Raw genomic sequence first — 18,771 nt, forward strand, 5'->3', positions numbered from 1 at the left:
CTTGTGTCTCGCTGTCCCCGCCCCATCTCTGTTTCCTCCCCCTCCCCTACCGACCCGCCCCTCCCACCGACTCTGCGTCCCCCGCCCCCCGACCTTTGAGCCACCCGCTGTATTGGGCTCAGGTTCCTCCACCTTCCTGAACCCGGTGAATCCGCACGGAGCCTGTGCATCCCACCCTGAGTCTGTGTGTTGGGGTGGCGGTGGTTCCCCTTTGTGGGGGGTCCCTGTTCAAGTCTTCTGCCCATTCCTCCACTGGGATGTTTTTACTGTTTTCTCATTCATTCACAGGCGTTTCTGTACTCTCAGAATACTAGCTCCATACATTGCAAATACTTTTTTCTCAGTTTGTGGCTTTTCTTTTCGCAATTTTTATGGTCTTTGGGTGAAGAGAAGTTACTAATTTTAATATAGCCAAACCTGTCATTTTTTCCTTTATTTTTTCTACTTCTGTCTTACTCAAGAAGTCTTTCTTTATTCTGAGGTCATGAATATGTCCTCCTGTAGCACTATCTAAAAGCTTTACAATTCAACTTTTTAAAAATAGATTTTTCTTCTACAAGAAAGGTGAGAACATACAACGGGAAAAAGACAGTCTCTTACATAAGTGGTGCTGGGAAAACTAGACAGCTACGTGTCAAAGAATGAAATTAGAACATTTTCTCATACCATATATAAAATAAACTCAAAATGGATTACAGACCTAAATATAAGACCTGAAACTCTTAGAAGAAAACATAGGCAATATGTTCTTTGACACTGGTCTTAGCAATAATTTTTTGGATCTGTCTCCTCAGGCAAGGGAAACAAAAGCAAAAATAATCAAATGGGACCTAATCAAACTTAAAAGCTTTTGCACCGCAAAGGAAACCGTCAACAAAATGTAAAGGCAACCTACTGAATGAGAGAACATTGGCACATGATATGTGATATGGGGCTAATATCTAAAATATATAAAGAACTCCTACAACTCAGTGTTAAAAAAACAAACAACCCAATTAATAAATGGGCAGAAGACCTGAATAGGCATTTTTCCAAAGAAGACATACAGATGGCAAACAGGTACATGAAAAGATGTTCAATATTACTAATTATTAGGGAAATGTAAATCAAAACCACAACGACGTATGACCTCACAGAATGGCTATCATCAAAAAGACAAGAAATAAAGTGTTGGTGAGGATGTGAAGAAAAGGGAACCCTCCTACACTCTTGGTGGGAATGTAAACTGGTGCAGCCACTATGGAAAACAGTATGGAGATTCCTCAACAAATTAAAAATAGAACTACCATATGATCCAACAATTCAACTCCTGGGTATGTATCCAAAGAAAATGAAAACAATACTTTGAAAAGATATATGCACCCCAATTTACAACAGCCAAGATATGTAAGCAACCTAAGTGCCCATCAGCAGATGAATGGATAAAGAAGACACGATATATAGATACAGTGGAATATTGCTCTGCCATTAAAGAGGATGAAATTTTGCCATTTGCAACAACATGGATGGACCTTGGAAGGTATTAAACTTAGTAAAATAAGTCAAACAGAGAAAGATAAATACTGTATGTTCTCACTTATGTGTGGAATCTGAAAAATAAAACGAACAAGATATTTCTGGTGAAACCTGAGTAAGAACAGACGACTGTGGTCTAGTTAACTGTACTGCATCCATCAATATGTCAGATGTCACCACTGGGGGAGACAGGGTGTTGGGGTACCTGGAACCTCTCTATAATTTCTGCAACTTATTGTGAGTCCATAATTATTTCAAATAAGCTTTTACTCTGTCTGGGATTGATTTTTGTGAACTGTGTGAGCCAGCAAATTAGGAAACTCTCAGCGAATAAGGAATAAAGTGGAACTTCCTCAAGTTGATAAAGGACATCTACAAAAAACCTACACGTAATGGGGAAAGACTGCCTTCCACCAAAGACCAGAAACAAAGCAAGGATGTGACAACTCTTATATAAAATAGTACTTCAAGTCTTAGCTAGCACCCTAAGGAAATGAAGATATACAGCCTGGAAAGGAAGGAATTAAACTATTGCTATTTGCAGATGACATCTTGGTCAGTGTAGAAAATCCCAAGGAATCTACCAGAAACAATCAATCAAACGAACAGAACTCCTCAAACCAATAAGTGAGTTTAGCAAGGCTGTAGAATCGACATAGAAAAATCAATTATATTTTCTATATACAAGCAATGCACAGCTGGAAACTGAAATTAAAAAACACAGAACCATTTAAAAATCACTCAAAAAGTAAAATACTTAGATATAAATCTACCAAATACGTACAGGACTTGTATGCTGAATATGCTGATGAAAGAAATTTTTAAAATTTTTAAAATTTTAAAAAATCTAAATAAGTGGAAATCTAAATAAATATTCATGGATTGGAAGGCTCAAATAGTTCTCTCCAAATGATACATAGGTTGAGCATAATTTCTATCAACATTCTAGAAAGATGTTTTGTAGATACATACAGCATATTGTAAAATTTATATGAAAAGGCAAAGGATCTAGAACAACAAAAACAATTTTGAAAAAGAATAAAGTGGCCTGACTTTGATTATATAGCTACGGTAATCAAGACTTTGTAGTATTGGTGAAGGGACAGACACAGAAATCAATGGAGCAGAATTGAGAACCCAGAAATAGATCCACACAATTATGACCAACCGATTTTTTATAAAGATGCAAAAGCAGTTCAGTAAAGGAATATAATATTTTCAACAAATGATGCTGTAGCTATTGGATATATGTAGGCTAAATGAAACACAACAAAAACTCAACCTAGGTTCCAGTTCAAGATGGTGACGGAGGAAGATCCAGAAGATCTTCCTTGGGAAGATCTTCTTGGGAGGGAGATCCTCCTCCCAAGGACACACCAAATCTACAGCTCCATAGGGAACAATTTCCTCTGGGGGGAAAGATACAAAAACAAAAACTAAAAACTAGCTGAATGACCCCTTCACATAGGGCAAAAGAGAAACCAGCCACATCAAAACAGAATTCCAAATAAGATGAGCCCAGAGACCCGCACCAACACACTATAATTAAAAGGTCAAAAGCTAACGACAAGGAGAGAAGCTTAAAAGCAGCAAGAGAAAAACAACTTGTTACACACAAGGGAACTCCCATAAGACTATCAGCAGATTTTTAAGCAGACACTTTGCAGGCCAGAAGGGAGTGGCACGATATATTCAAAGCGCCAAAAGAAAAGACCTTCCAACAAAGAATACTCTACCTGGCAGTTATCATTCAGAATTGAAGGAGAGATAAAAGAGTTTTCCAGATAAGAAAAACTAACAGAGTTCATCACCACTAAACTGGCCTTATAAAAATGTTAAAGGGACTCCTTTCAGTTGAAAAGAAAGGATGTTAATTGCTAACAGAAAACATGAGACTGATCAAGATGGCAGAGTAGTAGGACACAAAGCTCGCTCTCTCCCACATCTACAACAAAAATACATCTACATGTGGAACGATTCTCACAGAATACCTACTGAACGCTGGCAGAAGACTTCAGACTGCTGTAAGGGCAAGAAAATCTCCATGTAACCAGGTAGGAAAAGTGAAAAAGAAAGTGAGAAAGGTATCCGGATGGGACCTGCACCCCTGGGAGGGGGCTGTGAAAGAGGTAAGGTTCATGCACCCTGGGAAGCCCCCTCACCGGCAGGGAGATCTGCCAGGACAGAAGGGGAGCTTCAGAGCCTCTGAGAAGAATGCAGCAGTCAGTTCGTGGCAGCCAGAGCAGAGGGAGAACTGCACAGATGGTCAGTACCGCAGACCTGCACTCACCAGCCTGACATGTGCATCCCCAGTGCTGGCAGGGGCTGGGTGCTGGAACTTCGGCTCCAGAGATCAGAACCAGGGAGAGGACTGGGGTTGGCTGTGTAGAGACAGACTTGGGGGCGGGGGGATGAATCCGGTGCCACCACAGCTGGGGGTATAAGCGGAGGAAGCCTGAGCTGCCTCAGAGGCCGGTCAGCATTGTTTGGGTGGTGTAGGAGGGGAGAGGTGGGACCTAGACTATAGCCTTTTTTCCATGTATGTGTGCTCCCAGAGGGCAAGACACTGCCTGCCCAGGCTCCAGGGGCAGTTACAGACCTCTACCACCATCCACCCTGATGCCAGGAATGGTCACAATCCCCCACTAAAACCCTCCCAGACCCTAGGAGTGGTTGAGGGACTGCACCAACTCCTGCCCAGAACGCAGGAGTGGTTGTGAGCCTCCACCAACTCCCTCCTGAACAAGACTGGTCATGGGCCACTGACGCACCTGCCCAGGCACAAGGAGTGGGCGAGAGCCCCAGCCACCACCTTCCTGGACAATGAAAACATAACCATACAAAATCTATGGGACACAGCAAAAGCAGTTCTTAGCGGAAAGTTCATAGCAATACAGGCCTTCATCAAAAACAAGAAAAATCTCAAATGAACAACCTAACCTACCACCTAAAAGAATTAGACAAAGAAGAACAAACAAAACCTAAAGTCAGCAGAAGGAAGGAAATAATAGAGATCAGGGAGGAAATAAAGTAGAGATTTTTTTTTAAAAATAGAAAAAAAATCAACAAAACCAAAAGCTGGTTCTTTGAAAGGGTAAACAAAATTGACCAACCTCTAGCCAGGCCCACCAAGAAGAGAGAGAATCCAAATAAACAAAATAAGAAAAGAGAAAGGAAAAATCTCAACTGATACCATAGAAATACAAAACACCATGAGAGAATACTATGAACAATTATATGCCAACAAATTTGGCAACCTAGAAGAAATGGAATTGTCTAGAAACATACAGCCCACCAAAATTGAATCAAGAAGAAATAGATAATTTCTACAGACCAATCACTAGAAGTGAAATCAAACCTGTAATAAAAAACTTCCTACAAAAAGAAGTCCAGGATCACATGGCTTCACAGGCGAATTCTCCCAAACATACAAAGAAGAACTTACACAGATTCTTCTCAAACTCTTCGAAAAGATTGAAGAGGAGGGAACACTCCCAAAGACATTCTGTGAAACCACAATCACCCTGATACCAAAACCAGACAAAGATACCACCAAAAAAAGAAAATTACAGGCCAATATCTTTGATGAATATAGATGCAAAAATTCTCAACAAAATATTTGCAAACCAAATCTAACAACACGTAAAAAAGATCATACACCATGACCAAGAGGGATTCATCCCAAGTTCACAAGGATGGTTCAGTATACACAAATCAATCAATCTGATACACCACAACAACAAAAGAAAAGACAAAAAATACCTTGACAAGAACACCACATAAACAAAAGAAAAGACAAAAACCACATGATAATCTCAATACATGCAGAAAAAGCATTTGACAAAATTCGACATCCATTCACGAAAAAACTCTTACCACAGTGGATTTAGAGGGAACATATCTCAAAATAGTAAAAGCTATTTATAACAAACCTACAGCCAATTTAATGCTCAATAGTGAAAAGCTGAAAGCCTTCCCCTAAAATCTGGAAAAAGACAAGCATGCCCACTCTCACCACTTCTCTTCAACATACTATTGAAATTCCTAACCACAGCAATCAGATGAGAGAAAGAAATTAAAAGTATCCAAATTAGAAGGGAAGAGGTAAAATGGTCATTATATGTAGATGATATGACACTATATATAGAAAACCCTGAAGACACCACACAAAAACAACTAGAACTGATAAATTAATTCAACAAGGTAGCAGGATACAAAATTAACATACAGAAATTGGTGGCGGGCTTCCCTGGTGGCGCAGTGGTTGAGAGTCCACCTGCTGATGCAGGGGACATGGTTCATGCCCCAGTCCGGGAAGATCCCACATGCCGCAGAGCGGCTGAGCCTGTGAGCCATGGCCTCTGAGCCTGCACGTCCAGAGCCTGTGCTCCGCAACGGGAGAGGCCACAACAGTGAGAGGCCTGCGTACAGCAAAAAAAAAAAAAAAAAAAAAAAAAAAAAAAAAAAAAAAACCTTTTAAAATTGCAAACCAGAGCAGAAGCAAGAAGAACTACAATCCTGCAGCCTGTGGAACAAAAACCACATTCACAGAAAGACAGACAAGATGAAAAGGCAGAGGGCTACGTACCAATTGAAGGAACAAGATAAAACCCAAAAAAACCCAACTAAATGAAGTGGAGATAGGCAACCTTTCAAAAAAAGAATTCAGAATCATCATAGTGAAGATGATCCAGGACCTCGGAAAAAGAATGGAGGCAGAGATCGAGAAGAAGCAAGAAATGTTGAACAAAGACCTGGAAGCATTAAAGAACAAACAGAGATGAACGATACAATAACTGAAATGAAAACTACACTAGAAGGAATCAATAGCAGAATAAGTGAGGCAGAAGAATGGATAAGTGACCTGGAAGACAGAATAGTGAAATTCACTGCTGCAGAACAGACTAAAGAAAAAAGAATGAAAAGAAATGAAGACAGCCTAAGAGACCTCTGGGACAACATTAAACGCAACAACATTCGCATTATAGGGGTCCCAGAAAGAGAAGAGAGAGAGAAAGGACCAGAGAAAATACTGAAGAGATTATAGTTGAAAACTTCCCTAACATGGGAAAGGAAATAGTCACCCAAGTCCAGGAAGCGCAGCAAGTCCCATACAGGAGAAACCCAAGGAGAAACATGCCGAGACACACAGTAATCAAATTGGCAAAAATTAAAGATGAAGAAAAATTATTGAAAGCAAGGGAAAAACGAAAAATGACATACAAGGGAACTCCCATAAGGTTAACAACTGATTTCTCAGCAGAAACTCTAACAAGCCAGAAGAGAGTGGCATGATATACTTAAAGTAATGAAACGGAAGAATCTACAAACCAAGATTACTCTACCCGGCAAGGATCTCATTCAGATTCAAGGGAGAAATCAAAAGCTTTACAGACAAGCAAAAGCTCAGAGAATTCAGCACCACCAAACCAGCTTTACAACAAATGCTAAAGGAACTTCTCTAAGTGAGAAACCCAAGAGAAGAAAAGGACCTACAAAAACAAACCCATTAACAATTAAGAAAATGGTCATAGGAACATACATATCGATAATTACCTTAAACATGAATTAAATGCTCCAACCAAAAGACACAGGCTTGCTGAATGGATACAAAAACAAGACCCATATATATGCTGTCTACAAGAGACCCACTTCAGACCTAGGGACACATACAGACTGAAAGTGAGGAGATGGAAAAAGATATTCCATGCAAATGGAAATCAAAAGAAAGCTGGAGTAGCTATACTCATATCAGATAAAACAGACTTTAAAACAAAGAATGTTACAAGATACAAGGAAGGACACTACATAATGCTAAGGGATCAATCCAAGAAGAAGATATAACTATTATAAATATATATGCACCCAATATAGAAGCACCTCAATACATAAGGCAACTGCTAACAGCTATAAATCGACAGAATATAAATCGAGGAAATATATATATATATAGCTAACAGCTATAAAAGAGGAAATTGACAGTAACACAATAATAGTGGGGGACTTTAACACCTCACTTACACCAATGGACAGATCATCCAAAATGAAAATAAATAAGGAAACAGAAGCTTTAAATGACACAATAGACCAGATAGATTTAGTTGATATTTATAGGACATTCCATCCAAAAACAGCAAATTACACTTTCTTCTCAAGGGCACACGGAACATTCTCCAGGATAGACCATATCTTGGGTCACAAATCCAGCCTCAGGAAATTTAAGAAAACTGAAATCATATCAAGCATCTTTTCTGACCACAACACTATGAGATTAGAAATGAGTTACAGGGAAAAAAACGTTAAAAACACAAACACGTGGAGGCTAAACAATACATTACTAAGTAACCAAGAGATCACTGAGGAAATCAAAGAGGAAATCAAAAAATACCTAGAGACAAATGACAATGAAAACACGACAATCCAAAACCTATGGGATGCAGCAAAAGCAGTTCTAAGAGGGACGTTTATAGCTATAAAAGCCTACCTCAAGAAACAAGAAAAATCTCAAGTAAACAATCTAACCTTACACCTAAAGGAACTAGAGAAAGAAGAACAAACAAAACCCAAAGTTAGCAGAAGGAAAGAAATCATAAAGACCAGAGCAGAAATAAATGAAATAGAAACAAAGAAAACAATAGCAAAGATCAATAAAACTAAAAGCTGGTTCTTTGAGAAGATAAACAAAATTGATAAACCATTAGCCAGACTCATCAAGAAAAAGAGGGAGAGGACTCGAATCAATAAAATTAGAAATGAAAAAGGAGAAGTTACAACAGACATCACAGAAATACAAAGCATCCTAAGAGACTACTACAAGCAACTCTATGCCAATAAAATGGACAACCTGGAAGAAATGGACAAGTTCTTAGAAAGGGATAACCTTCCAAGACTGAACCAGGATGAAACGGAAAATATGAACAGACCAACAACAAGTAATGAAATCGAAATTGTGATTAAAAATCTTCCAACAAACAAAAGTCCAGGACCAGATGGCTTCACAGTTAAATTCTATCAAACATTTAGAGAAGAGCTAACACTCATCCTTCTCAAACTCTTCCAAAAATTGCAGAGGAAAGAACACTCCCAAACTCATTCTATGAGGCCACCATCACCCTGATACTAAAACCAGACAAAGATACTACAAAACAAGAAAATTACAGACCAATATCACTGATGAATACAGATGCAAAAATCCTCAACAAAATACTAGCAAACAGAATCCAACAACACATTAAAAGGATCATACACCACGATCAAGTGGGATTTATCTCAGGGATGCAACGATTCTTCAATATATGCAAATCAATCAATGTGATACACCATATTAACAAATCGAAGAATAAAAACCATATGATCATCTCAATAGATGCAGAAAAAGCTTTTGACAAAATTCAACACCCATTTATGATAAAAACCCTCCAGAAAGTGGGCATAGAGGGAACCTACGTCAACATAATAAAGGCCGTATACAACAAACCCACAGCCAGCATCATTCTCAATGGTGAAAAACTGAAAGCATTTCCTCTAAGATCAGGAACGAGACAAGGATGTCCACTCTCACCACTATTATTCAAGATAGTTTTGGAAGTCCTAGCCATGGCAATCAGAGAAGAAAAAGAAATAAGAGGAATACAAATTGGAAAAGAAGAAGTAAAACTGTCACTGTTTGCAGATGACATGATACTATACACAGAGAATCCTAAAAATGCCACCAGAAAACTACTAGAGCTAATCAATGAATTTGGTAAAGTGGCAGGATACAAAATTAATGCACAGAAATCTCTTGCATTCCTATACACTACTGATGAAAAATCTGAAAGAGAAATTATGGAAACAGTCCCATTTACCACTACAACTAAAAGAATAAAATACCTAGGAATAAACTTACCTAGGGAGACAAAAGATCTGTATGCAGAAAACTATAAGACACTGATGAAAGAAATTAAAGGTGATAGCAGCAGATAGAGAGATATACCATGTTCTTGGATTGGAAGAATCAATATTGTGAAAATGACTATACTACCCAAAGCAATCTACAGCTTCAATGCAAACCCTGTCAAATTACCAATGGTATTTTTTATGGAACTAGAACAAATCATCTTAAAATTTGTATGGAGACACAAAAGACACCGAAGAGCCAAAGCAGTCTTGAGGGAAAAAAATGGAGCTGGAGGAATCAGAATCCCTGACTTCAGACTATACTACAAAGCTACAGTAATCAAAATAATATGGTACTGGCACAAAAACAGAAACACAGATCAATGGAACAAGATAGAAAGCCTAGAGATAAACCCACGCACCTATAGTCAACTAATAAATAAAATAAAATAAAATTGCAACCCAAAAAATAACATAGGAATAAACCTCACCAAGGAGGTGAAAGATGTATACTCTGAGAACTATAAAACATTAATAAAGGTAAGTGAAGAGGATTCAAAGAAATGGAAAGATATCCCATGCTCTTGGATTTGAATAATTAATATTATTTAAATGACCATACTACCCAAAGCAATCTACAGATTTAATGTGATCCCTATCAAATTACCCATGACATTTTTCACAGAATTAGAATAATCCAAAAATTTATATGGACCCATAGAAGACCCAGAATTGCCACAGCAATCCTGAGGGGAAAAAAAAAATTTAAAGAGCAGGAGGCATAATTCTCCCAGACTTCAGACAATACTACAAAGCTACAGTAATCAAAACAACATGGTACTGGCACAAAAACAGACATATGGATAAATGGAACAGAACAGACAGCCCAGAAATAAACCCACACACCTATGGTCAATTAATCTTAAACAAAGGAGGTGAGAATATACAACAGGACGGACTTCCCTGGTGGTGCAGTGGTTAAGAAGCCGCCTGCCAATGCAGGGGACACAGTGAGCCCTGGTCTGGGAAGATCCCACATGCCATGGAGCAACTAAGCCCATGCACCGCAACTACTGAGCCTGTGCTCTAGAGCCCGCGAGCCACAAATACTGAAGCCCACGCACCTAGAGCCCGTGCTCTACAACAAGAGAAGTTGCCAAAATGAGAAGCCCACGCACCACAACGAAGAGTAGCCCCCCACTCACAGCAACTAGAGAAAGCCCGCACTCTGCAAAGAAGACCCAATGCAACCAAAGATAAATAAATAAATAAATAAATTTATATTTTTTAAAAACAGAATATACAACGGGGAAAAAAAGACAGTCTCTTCAGCAAGTGGTGTTGGGAAAGTTGGACGGCTGCATGTAACTCAATGAAGTTAGAACACACCCCCTCACCATACACAAAAATAAACTCAAAGTGGCTTAAAAACTTAAGCATAAGACATGACACCATGAAACTCCTAGAAGAGATCATAAGCAAAACATTCTCTGACATAAATCATACCAGTATTTTCTTAGGTCAATCTCCCAATGCAAAAGAAATAAAAACAAAAATAAACAGATGGGACCTAATCAAACTTACATGCTTCTGCAGAGAAAAGGAAACCATAAACAAAATGAAAAGACAACCTACAGAATGGGAGAAAATGTTTGCAAACAATGTGACTGACAGGGCTTAATTTCCAAAATATACAAACAGCTAATACAACACAACAACAACAAAACAAACAACCCAATCAAAAAATAGGCAGAAGACCTAAAGAGACATTTCTCCAAAAAAGACATACAGATGGCCAATAGGCACATGAAAAGATGCTCAGCATCGCCAATTATTAGAGAAATGCAAATCAAAACTTCAGCGAGGTACCATCTCACGCCAGTCAGAATGGCCATCATTAAAAAGTCTACAAATAAAAAATGGTGGAGAGGGTGTGGAGAAAAGGGAACCCGCTTGCACTGTTGGTAGGAATGTAAGTTGGTACAGCCACTATGGAAAACAGTATGAAGGTTCCTCAGAAAACTAAAAATAGAGCTACCAGATGATCCTGCAATCCCACTCTTGGGGATATATCCAGACAAAACTATAATCCAAAAATATACATGCACCCCTATGTTCATAGCAGCACTATTCATAATACCCAATACATGGAAACAACCTAAATGTCTATCAACAGATGACTGGATAAAGAAGATATGGTACATATATACAATGGGATACTTTTCAGCCATTAAAAAAACGAAATAATGCCATTTGCAGCAACATGGATGGACGTAGAGATTATCATAAAAAGTGAAATAAGTCAGAAAGAAAAGATAGGGACTTTCGTGGTGGTCCAGTGGCTAAGACTGTGTGCTCCCAATGGAGGGGGCCCAGGTTCGATCCCTGGTCAGGGAACTAGATCCCACGTGCCACAACTAAAGATCTCACATGCCACAACTAAAAGATCCCACATGCCACAACTGAAGATCCCGCATGCCACAACTAAGACCCAGCATGGCCAAATAAATAAAAAATTTTTTTAAAAAAGAAATAGACAAATACCATATGATATCACTTATATGTGGAATCTAAAATATAACACAAACGAACTTATCTACGAAACAGAAACAGACTGATGGACATAGAAAACAGACTTGTGGTTGTCAAGGGAGAGGGGGATGGGAGAGGGATGAGTGGGAGGTTGGGATTAGCAGATGTAAGCTATTATATATAGAATAGATAAACAACAAGGTTCTACTGTATAGCACAGGGAACTATATCCAGTATCCTATGATAAATCATAATGGAAAAGAATATAAAAATAAGAATGTGTGGGGACTTGCCTGGTGCCGCAGTGGTTAAGACTCCGCCTGCCAATGCAGGGGACATGGTTTGAGCCCTGGTCTGGGAAGATCCCACATGCCGCAGAGCAACTAAGCCCATGCACCACAACTACTGAGCCTGCACTCTAGAGCCTGCGAGCCACAACTACTGAGCCCTCATGCCACAGCTACTAAAGCCTGAGTGCCTAGAGCCTGTGCTCCACAACAAGAGAAGCCACTGCAATGAGAAGCCCGCGCACAGCAATGAAGACCCAACGCAGCCAAAACTAAATAAATAAATTTAAAAAAAGGAAAGAAATGAAGGTGCTAAAAATAAAGTATATATATATATATATATAGGTATGTATGTATAACTGAATCACTTTGCTGTACAGCAGAAATTAATACAACATTGTAAATCAACTATATTTCAATAAAAAAATAAGTTTAAAGTCAATAAAATCACAGAAAAGGAAAAATAAATAAATAAATGGGCAGAAGATCTGAATAGACATTTTACCAAAGATGACAAACAGATGGCCAACAGGTACAGGAAAAGATGCTCAACGTCACTAATCATCATGGAAGTGCAAATTGAAACAAAAGTGAAACATTACCTCATACCTGTTGAGAATGGCTATTATAAAAAAGACAAGAAATAATCATTTTGGTGAGGATGTGGAGTACAGGAAACCCACAGGCACTGTGGGTAAGGATGTATTAATAAACTGGTACAGCTACTATGGAAAACACTTTGGAGGTTCCTCAAAAAGTTAAAAATAGAACTGCCATATGATCCAGCAGTTTCACTTCCAGGTATTCATCCTAAGGAAACAGAAACACTAATTCGAACAGGTATCTGCATCACCATGTTCAATGCAGCATTATTTACAATAGCCAAGATATAGAAACAACCTAAGTTATTCCATCATAAAAAAAGAGAATCTTGACAGTAGGGACAATATGGATGCATCCCCAGGGCATCATACTGAGTGAAACAAGTCAGAGAAAGACAAATACCATATGATCCCACTTACACGTGGAATCTAAAAAAACAGAAGCAAAATAGTAAAAACCCAAGCTCACAGATACAGAGAACAAACTGGTGGCTGCCCACCCAGAGGCAGGGTGTGTGGAGTGAGCAAAATGGATGAAGGGGGTCAAGAGGTTACAAAGCCATTTAGTTACGTACAGCACTGTGACTATAGTTAGTGATACTGTATTGCATATCTGAAAGTTACTAAGAGAGTAGGCGTTAAACATTCTCATCACAAAAAATTCTGTAACTTGTATGATGACGGATGTTAACTAGACTTATTGTGGTGATCATTTCACAACATATACAAATATCGAATCATGAAGTTGTATACCCAAAGCTAACATACTGTTACATGCAAAGTATACCTCAATTTTTTAAGAAAAGGGAAAAATTCAATCTAAACCTTGCGCTTCATACAAAAATTAACTCAAAACGAATCATAAACTTAAAAGTAAACCATAAGACCATGAATCTTTTAGAAGAAAACAGAGAAAAAATACTCAAGACCTAAGGCTTTGTGAAGAATTCTTAAACATGTCTCCAAAAGCATAGTGTATAAAAGGAAAAATAATCAATAAATTGGACTCTATCAAAATTCAAAACTTTTTCTTTGGAAAAGGTATTTTTAAGATGATGAAAGAATCACTACACAGAGTAGCTCCCCCTAGGCTTGGTGTCCAGAGTTTTTATTGGGGCTCCATTAATGATTGATTGATTGATTGATTGATGGCCCACATAGCAATCTCAGTCTCCATGTCAGGAGGGGGCGTGTCTTGATGTGCTGATGGCCAAGAGCACAGCAGGGGGTGGCGGGCAGGGGGAGGCTACCTCGTGGCTGGTTATCTGCCCAGGAGAACTGAAAGCACGCATCCACACAAAAATGTGCCCATGACACTGCATGACCCAAAGCCCCTGCCCTAAGTCACAACGTTGGTCTTTCCAGCCCCACCAACCTCCATCCTGTGACTCTCTGGTGAGGCTTCAGCCTAAGATCCAGTGTGGTCAGCCCGCAACCTAACCAAAGACCCTCCTATCAGGCATGACACAGATCACCTCCCAGAAGCCAAGGGCAAAAGCCAGACCTCTCTTGGGCAAGGCCAAGTTCTTTCCTACACACCGTGAAGTTCACTCTTTTGAAGTGTCCAATTCCTGCCATTTGAGGACAGCATCCTAGGAACTTGTCGGCAAACCCTGGGGGCTTTTGCAGAATGCACTCACCATTCTGTCTCTAGAATCGATTGTTGCTCTGACCTACAGATCCCAGACTTGAGCTGCAACACGTCCCAGCTCTAGCCAGCCCCGTGTGCTTCAGACCGGCCCCCAGAGTCCTAACTGGAAAGAGCCAATTCCTTAACATTTATCCTGTTGCTGTTTGCCCCGGATTTGGTGGTTTCTGTAGACGGACAGACTCCTTGGTTTGTTGAAAGTCAAGGGAAGATTCTGACAGCAGCCAAGGGCCTCTGTTCAGTCCTCAATGGGCTCTTCCTCCAGGTGCTGGGCTTGTCCCTATACTTAACGCCACTCAATGTACAAAGGTATATAGAGTTATAGCACCCCTAGATTTTCTCTAATTGTTTAATATATGGTACAGTGTTTAATACATTGCACCCTTAAATCTGTCTGTCCACCTTTATTTCAAAAATCTAAACACAGGGCCAGCATATACTTCAGTATTTGATGGTGAAATTTAAATTTGAATAAAATAGTATACCCCCCCAAAATAAGTGTACAATTCAGTGGTTTTAGTATACTCCCAATGTTGTGCAACCACAAACACTGTCTAATCCTAGAACATTTTTATCACTCCCCACTTCTCCTGCATCCCTCCTCTCGGACCTTGGAAACCACTGATCTATCTCTATGGACTTGACTATTCTAGACATTTCATATGAATGGAATCATATAATAGTAGCCTTTTATGTCTGGCTCCTTTTATTAGCATAACTTTTAAATTTATTTATTTATTTATTTTTGGCTGCGGTGGGTCTTTGTTGCTGCACGCTGGCTTTCTCTAGTTGCAGCGAGCGGGGGCTACTCTTCTTTGTAGTGTGCGGGCTTCTCACTGTGGTGGCTTCTCTTGTTGCGGAGCACGGGCTCTAGGCGTGGGGGCTTCAGTAGTCGTGGCGCACGGGCTAAGTTGCTGTGCGACATGTGGGATCTTCCTGGACCAGGGATTGAACCTGCGTCCCCTGCACTGACAGGCAGATTCTTAACCACTGTGCCACCAGGGAAGTCCCTATTAGCATAATTTTTAATTGAGGCATAGTTGATTACAATATTAGTTTTAGGTGTACAACATACTGATTCAAAATTTTTATAGATTATGCTCCATTTATAGTTACTACAAAATATTACACTGTGCTGTACAATAGATCTTTGTAGCTTATTTATTTTGTATGCAATAGTCTGTACCTCTTCCTCCCCTACCCCTATCTTGCCCCTCCCCCCTTCCCTCTCCCCACTGGTAACCACTAGTTTGTCCTCTCTGTGAGTCTGTTTCTTTTTTGTTGTATTCACTAGTTTATTTTTTAGATTCCACAGGTAGATGATAACATACAGTGTTTGTCTTTCTCTGTCTGACTCCTTTCACTTAGCACAATGCCCTCCAGGTCACTTAGCATAATGAGTTTTTGTTTGTTTGTTTGTTTTGGTTGAGCCACATCTCAGTTGAGGCAGGCGGGCTCCTTAGTTGCAGCTCGCAGGCTCCTTAGTTGCGGCTCACGGGCTCCTTAGTTGCGGCAGGCGGGCTTCTTAGCTGCAGCTCACCGGCTCCTTAGCTGTGGTATGCGAACTCTTAGTTGCGGCATGCGTGAGGGATCTAGTTCCCGGACCACGGATCAAACCTGGGCCCTCTGTATTGGGAGCATGAGTCTTACCCACTGCGCCACCAGGGAAGTCCCCTAGCATAACGTTTTTAAGGTTCATCCGTGTTGAAGTATCTGTATCAATACTTCATTCCTTTTTGACAGCTGAATATTATTCCATGGTATGGATGTTTTGTTCATCAGCTGATGGACATTTGAGTCGTTTCACTTTCTGATTATTATAAATAACGGTGCTATGAACATCCATGTGCACGTTTTTGTGTGTATGCATGCTTTCAGGCCTCCTGGGAGGATAACCAGCCACGAGGCGGCCTCCCCGCCTCCCCTGCCCCCGTGCTCTTGGCCATCAGCACATCAAGACAGCCCCCCCCCCGGGTGGACACAGTCAACATCCGGACACCCTGCTGTTGTCAGCATCTGAGTCATGGGGCATCTGAGCTCTGAGAACAGATAGGGGGCCTCCAGAGCAGAGAAGGAAGGCCCTATTGATCCAAACTAGGATAGTTGCAAATCATGAAAGAAAAAGGGAGTTATCCCATCACCACAACTAAAGAACGGAAGACCACGAGGGGCCACCTGCTGCGGCCCAGAAGGGGACACTTCCGTTGCCTCTGCAACATCTCCAGGGGGCGGCCATCGGGGGCTCCTGGCCTCCAGGGAAGGGGACTTCTGCAGCGTAAGCAGCCCTCCAGCCTCACAATAATCCACCCTGTCTCCCTCGGGACGAGCTGACGTCTGTGTCCTTGTGGTGTCCCTCTCAGGGCCGGGCAGAACACTCTGCTCCCCGCTGGCCAGGGGGGCGCCTCGGGAGTGTGAAGGCAGGACCCAGTTTCCTGAACCAGGCTCCCTTCCATATACCCATGAAGTCTTCGCTTCAACCAAAGGCAAGCGGCTCTCCCAGCTGCTGAGCTCTGCGAAGTGCCTTATACGAACCCCGAGAGGCACCAAATCAACAGGTCCCTCCCACAGTCGGCGTCACAGAACCTGAGCTTGGCCACCCCTCCCCACCCAGAAACGCGGAGACCTACCTACCGGCTCTGGTGGCTCTCCCACAGCCGCCTCAGGCCCCGGTCGGCCAAGCCCTCCAGGATGAGGAGGTGGCCCCGCCCGTCCAGCAGGTGGAAGCCAGTGAGCACGTCCAGGTCCGGCCGCTCCTGGATCTTCGCCGGCATCTTCAAGGCGGACAGGATCTGCTGGATATCCTCCACGGGGCAGGAGTCCAGGCCCAGGGCCCCGGCGTTGATCACGGCGACGTCCTGCAGCAGGCCGTGCAGGAGTGAGAGCTTACTGGAGGTGAACACGAAGATGACGCGGCCAAACTGGGAGGCCGTGGGGTGGGCGTCCAGGGCCTCGGTCCCGGCCCACAGCGGCACCGCCACGCCCGCCCGCAGCTTCAGCAGGCAGCTGGCCTCCAGGTAGTCGCCCGGGGGCATCGGGCTGTGCCGCAGGCCGTCTCCGGGCACCCGCAACCCCACCGCCTTCCTGCTCCTGCTGTCATGGCCGAGGCGCGTGGCCTTGGGCTCGCAGCTGTGGACGGGGACAACCAGGTTCAAGTACTTCTGGCCAAGGAGGAGGTCGGCAAAGCTGACCTGGGCAACCCCGTAAGGGTCCCACATCTTATCCTGGGTTTCAAAGGGGTTGTTCTCCGTCTCTTTCGGGGAAATTAGGGTCTGCAGGTTGAGGTATGAATCCAGCGGGTCCTCCCCAAACAGGGCGGGCTTGCGGGAATACCCCTCTGACTTGCGGTCCCGGTCATGAACTTCCACCACCATCGGGGGGCCCTCCAGGTATTCCCTCAGGTCGCTGGGGTGCATGGCCCCAAGGAAGATGACGTTGATATCCTGGAAGTAGACGTGGGTCCCATGGGGCTGGCCCTCAGTCCTGTGCACTGGGGTCCTGTAGAACTGGTACCTGCAGTACACGGGGGTGCACAGCCGCTGCGAGAGAGCAGGGGCGGCGGTCATGGGTGCAGCCGCGGGCACCCCCTGCCGGCCCCCCTCCTCTCCAGGTGGCCCCCACCCAGCGGCTCAAATCCCGGCCCCAGGCTCACGCCCGGCAGCCCCTGCAGCCCCTGCGGCCTGTGGTTCTTCATTCACAAACCCCAAGGACAGAGCCCACTCTGCAAGGCCACTGCGAGGCCCGAGAGCCACGTGTACGGCGCTGAGCTGGCAGCTGAAGCAACTACTTCCCCCGGATGGCCAGTGCCACGAGGACAGGCCCTGTGCTTCTTCCCGTCCCATGGCCGGGCACAGAAAGTGTGGAGAGGAGTGGCTTTTAGAACAGAGAATCCGTGTTTCCCAGACACGCATCTGGAGGGCTGGCACGGCTCACCTTTAGCATATAAAGTGACCAAGCAGAACTTGGGTCTGGGTTTAAGAGGACTCGCAGGCTGAGCTGCAGGCGGGGGGCAGGGCTGTGTCAGGACAGAAACAGGAAACCTTGCTCATGCTACAACGTTATCATCAGAAGCTCACCGTTACACAAGTGTGTGGTTCGAATGCATACTCCAAGGGTACTATTTATTTTACTATTTCTTTTACCACTGATGCCGAAATTTTATTTAAAAATAATCCTGGGTTGGTAGGGCTCCCAGGTACCTGGCAGAAATAATTAAGAAAACCTTCTGGAGAAATCCACTTCCGACCTAGGCCTCAAAGAATTCCCACAGAGAAAGTTCCATCAGACATGGGATCATAGTAAAAATCACAAA

General features: G+C 42.4%; 1 protein-coding gene across 1 annotated transcript in view; it reads right to left on the reverse strand.

Moving 5' to 3' along the window:
- The window catches only part of CFAP92 (cilia and flagella associated protein 92 (putative)), a 219,265-nt gene that overhangs the window by 106,030 nt on the left and 94,464 nt on the right, over positions 1-18,771 (reverse strand). Inside the window, exon 18 of the mRNA XM_067755778.1 lies at positions 17,094-17,998. Coding sequence (XP_067611879.1) covers positions 17,094-17,998 — 905 coding nt within the window. The remainder of the gene's footprint in view (positions 1-17,093; positions 17,999-18,771) is intronic.

Source organism: Pseudorca crassidens, chromosome 10, assembly GCF_039906515.1.
Source record: "Pseudorca crassidens isolate mPseCra1 chromosome 10, mPseCra1.hap1, whole genome shotgun sequence".
Classification (NCBI taxonomy): Eukaryota; Metazoa; Chordata; class Mammalia; order Artiodactyla; family Delphinidae; genus Pseudorca; species Pseudorca crassidens.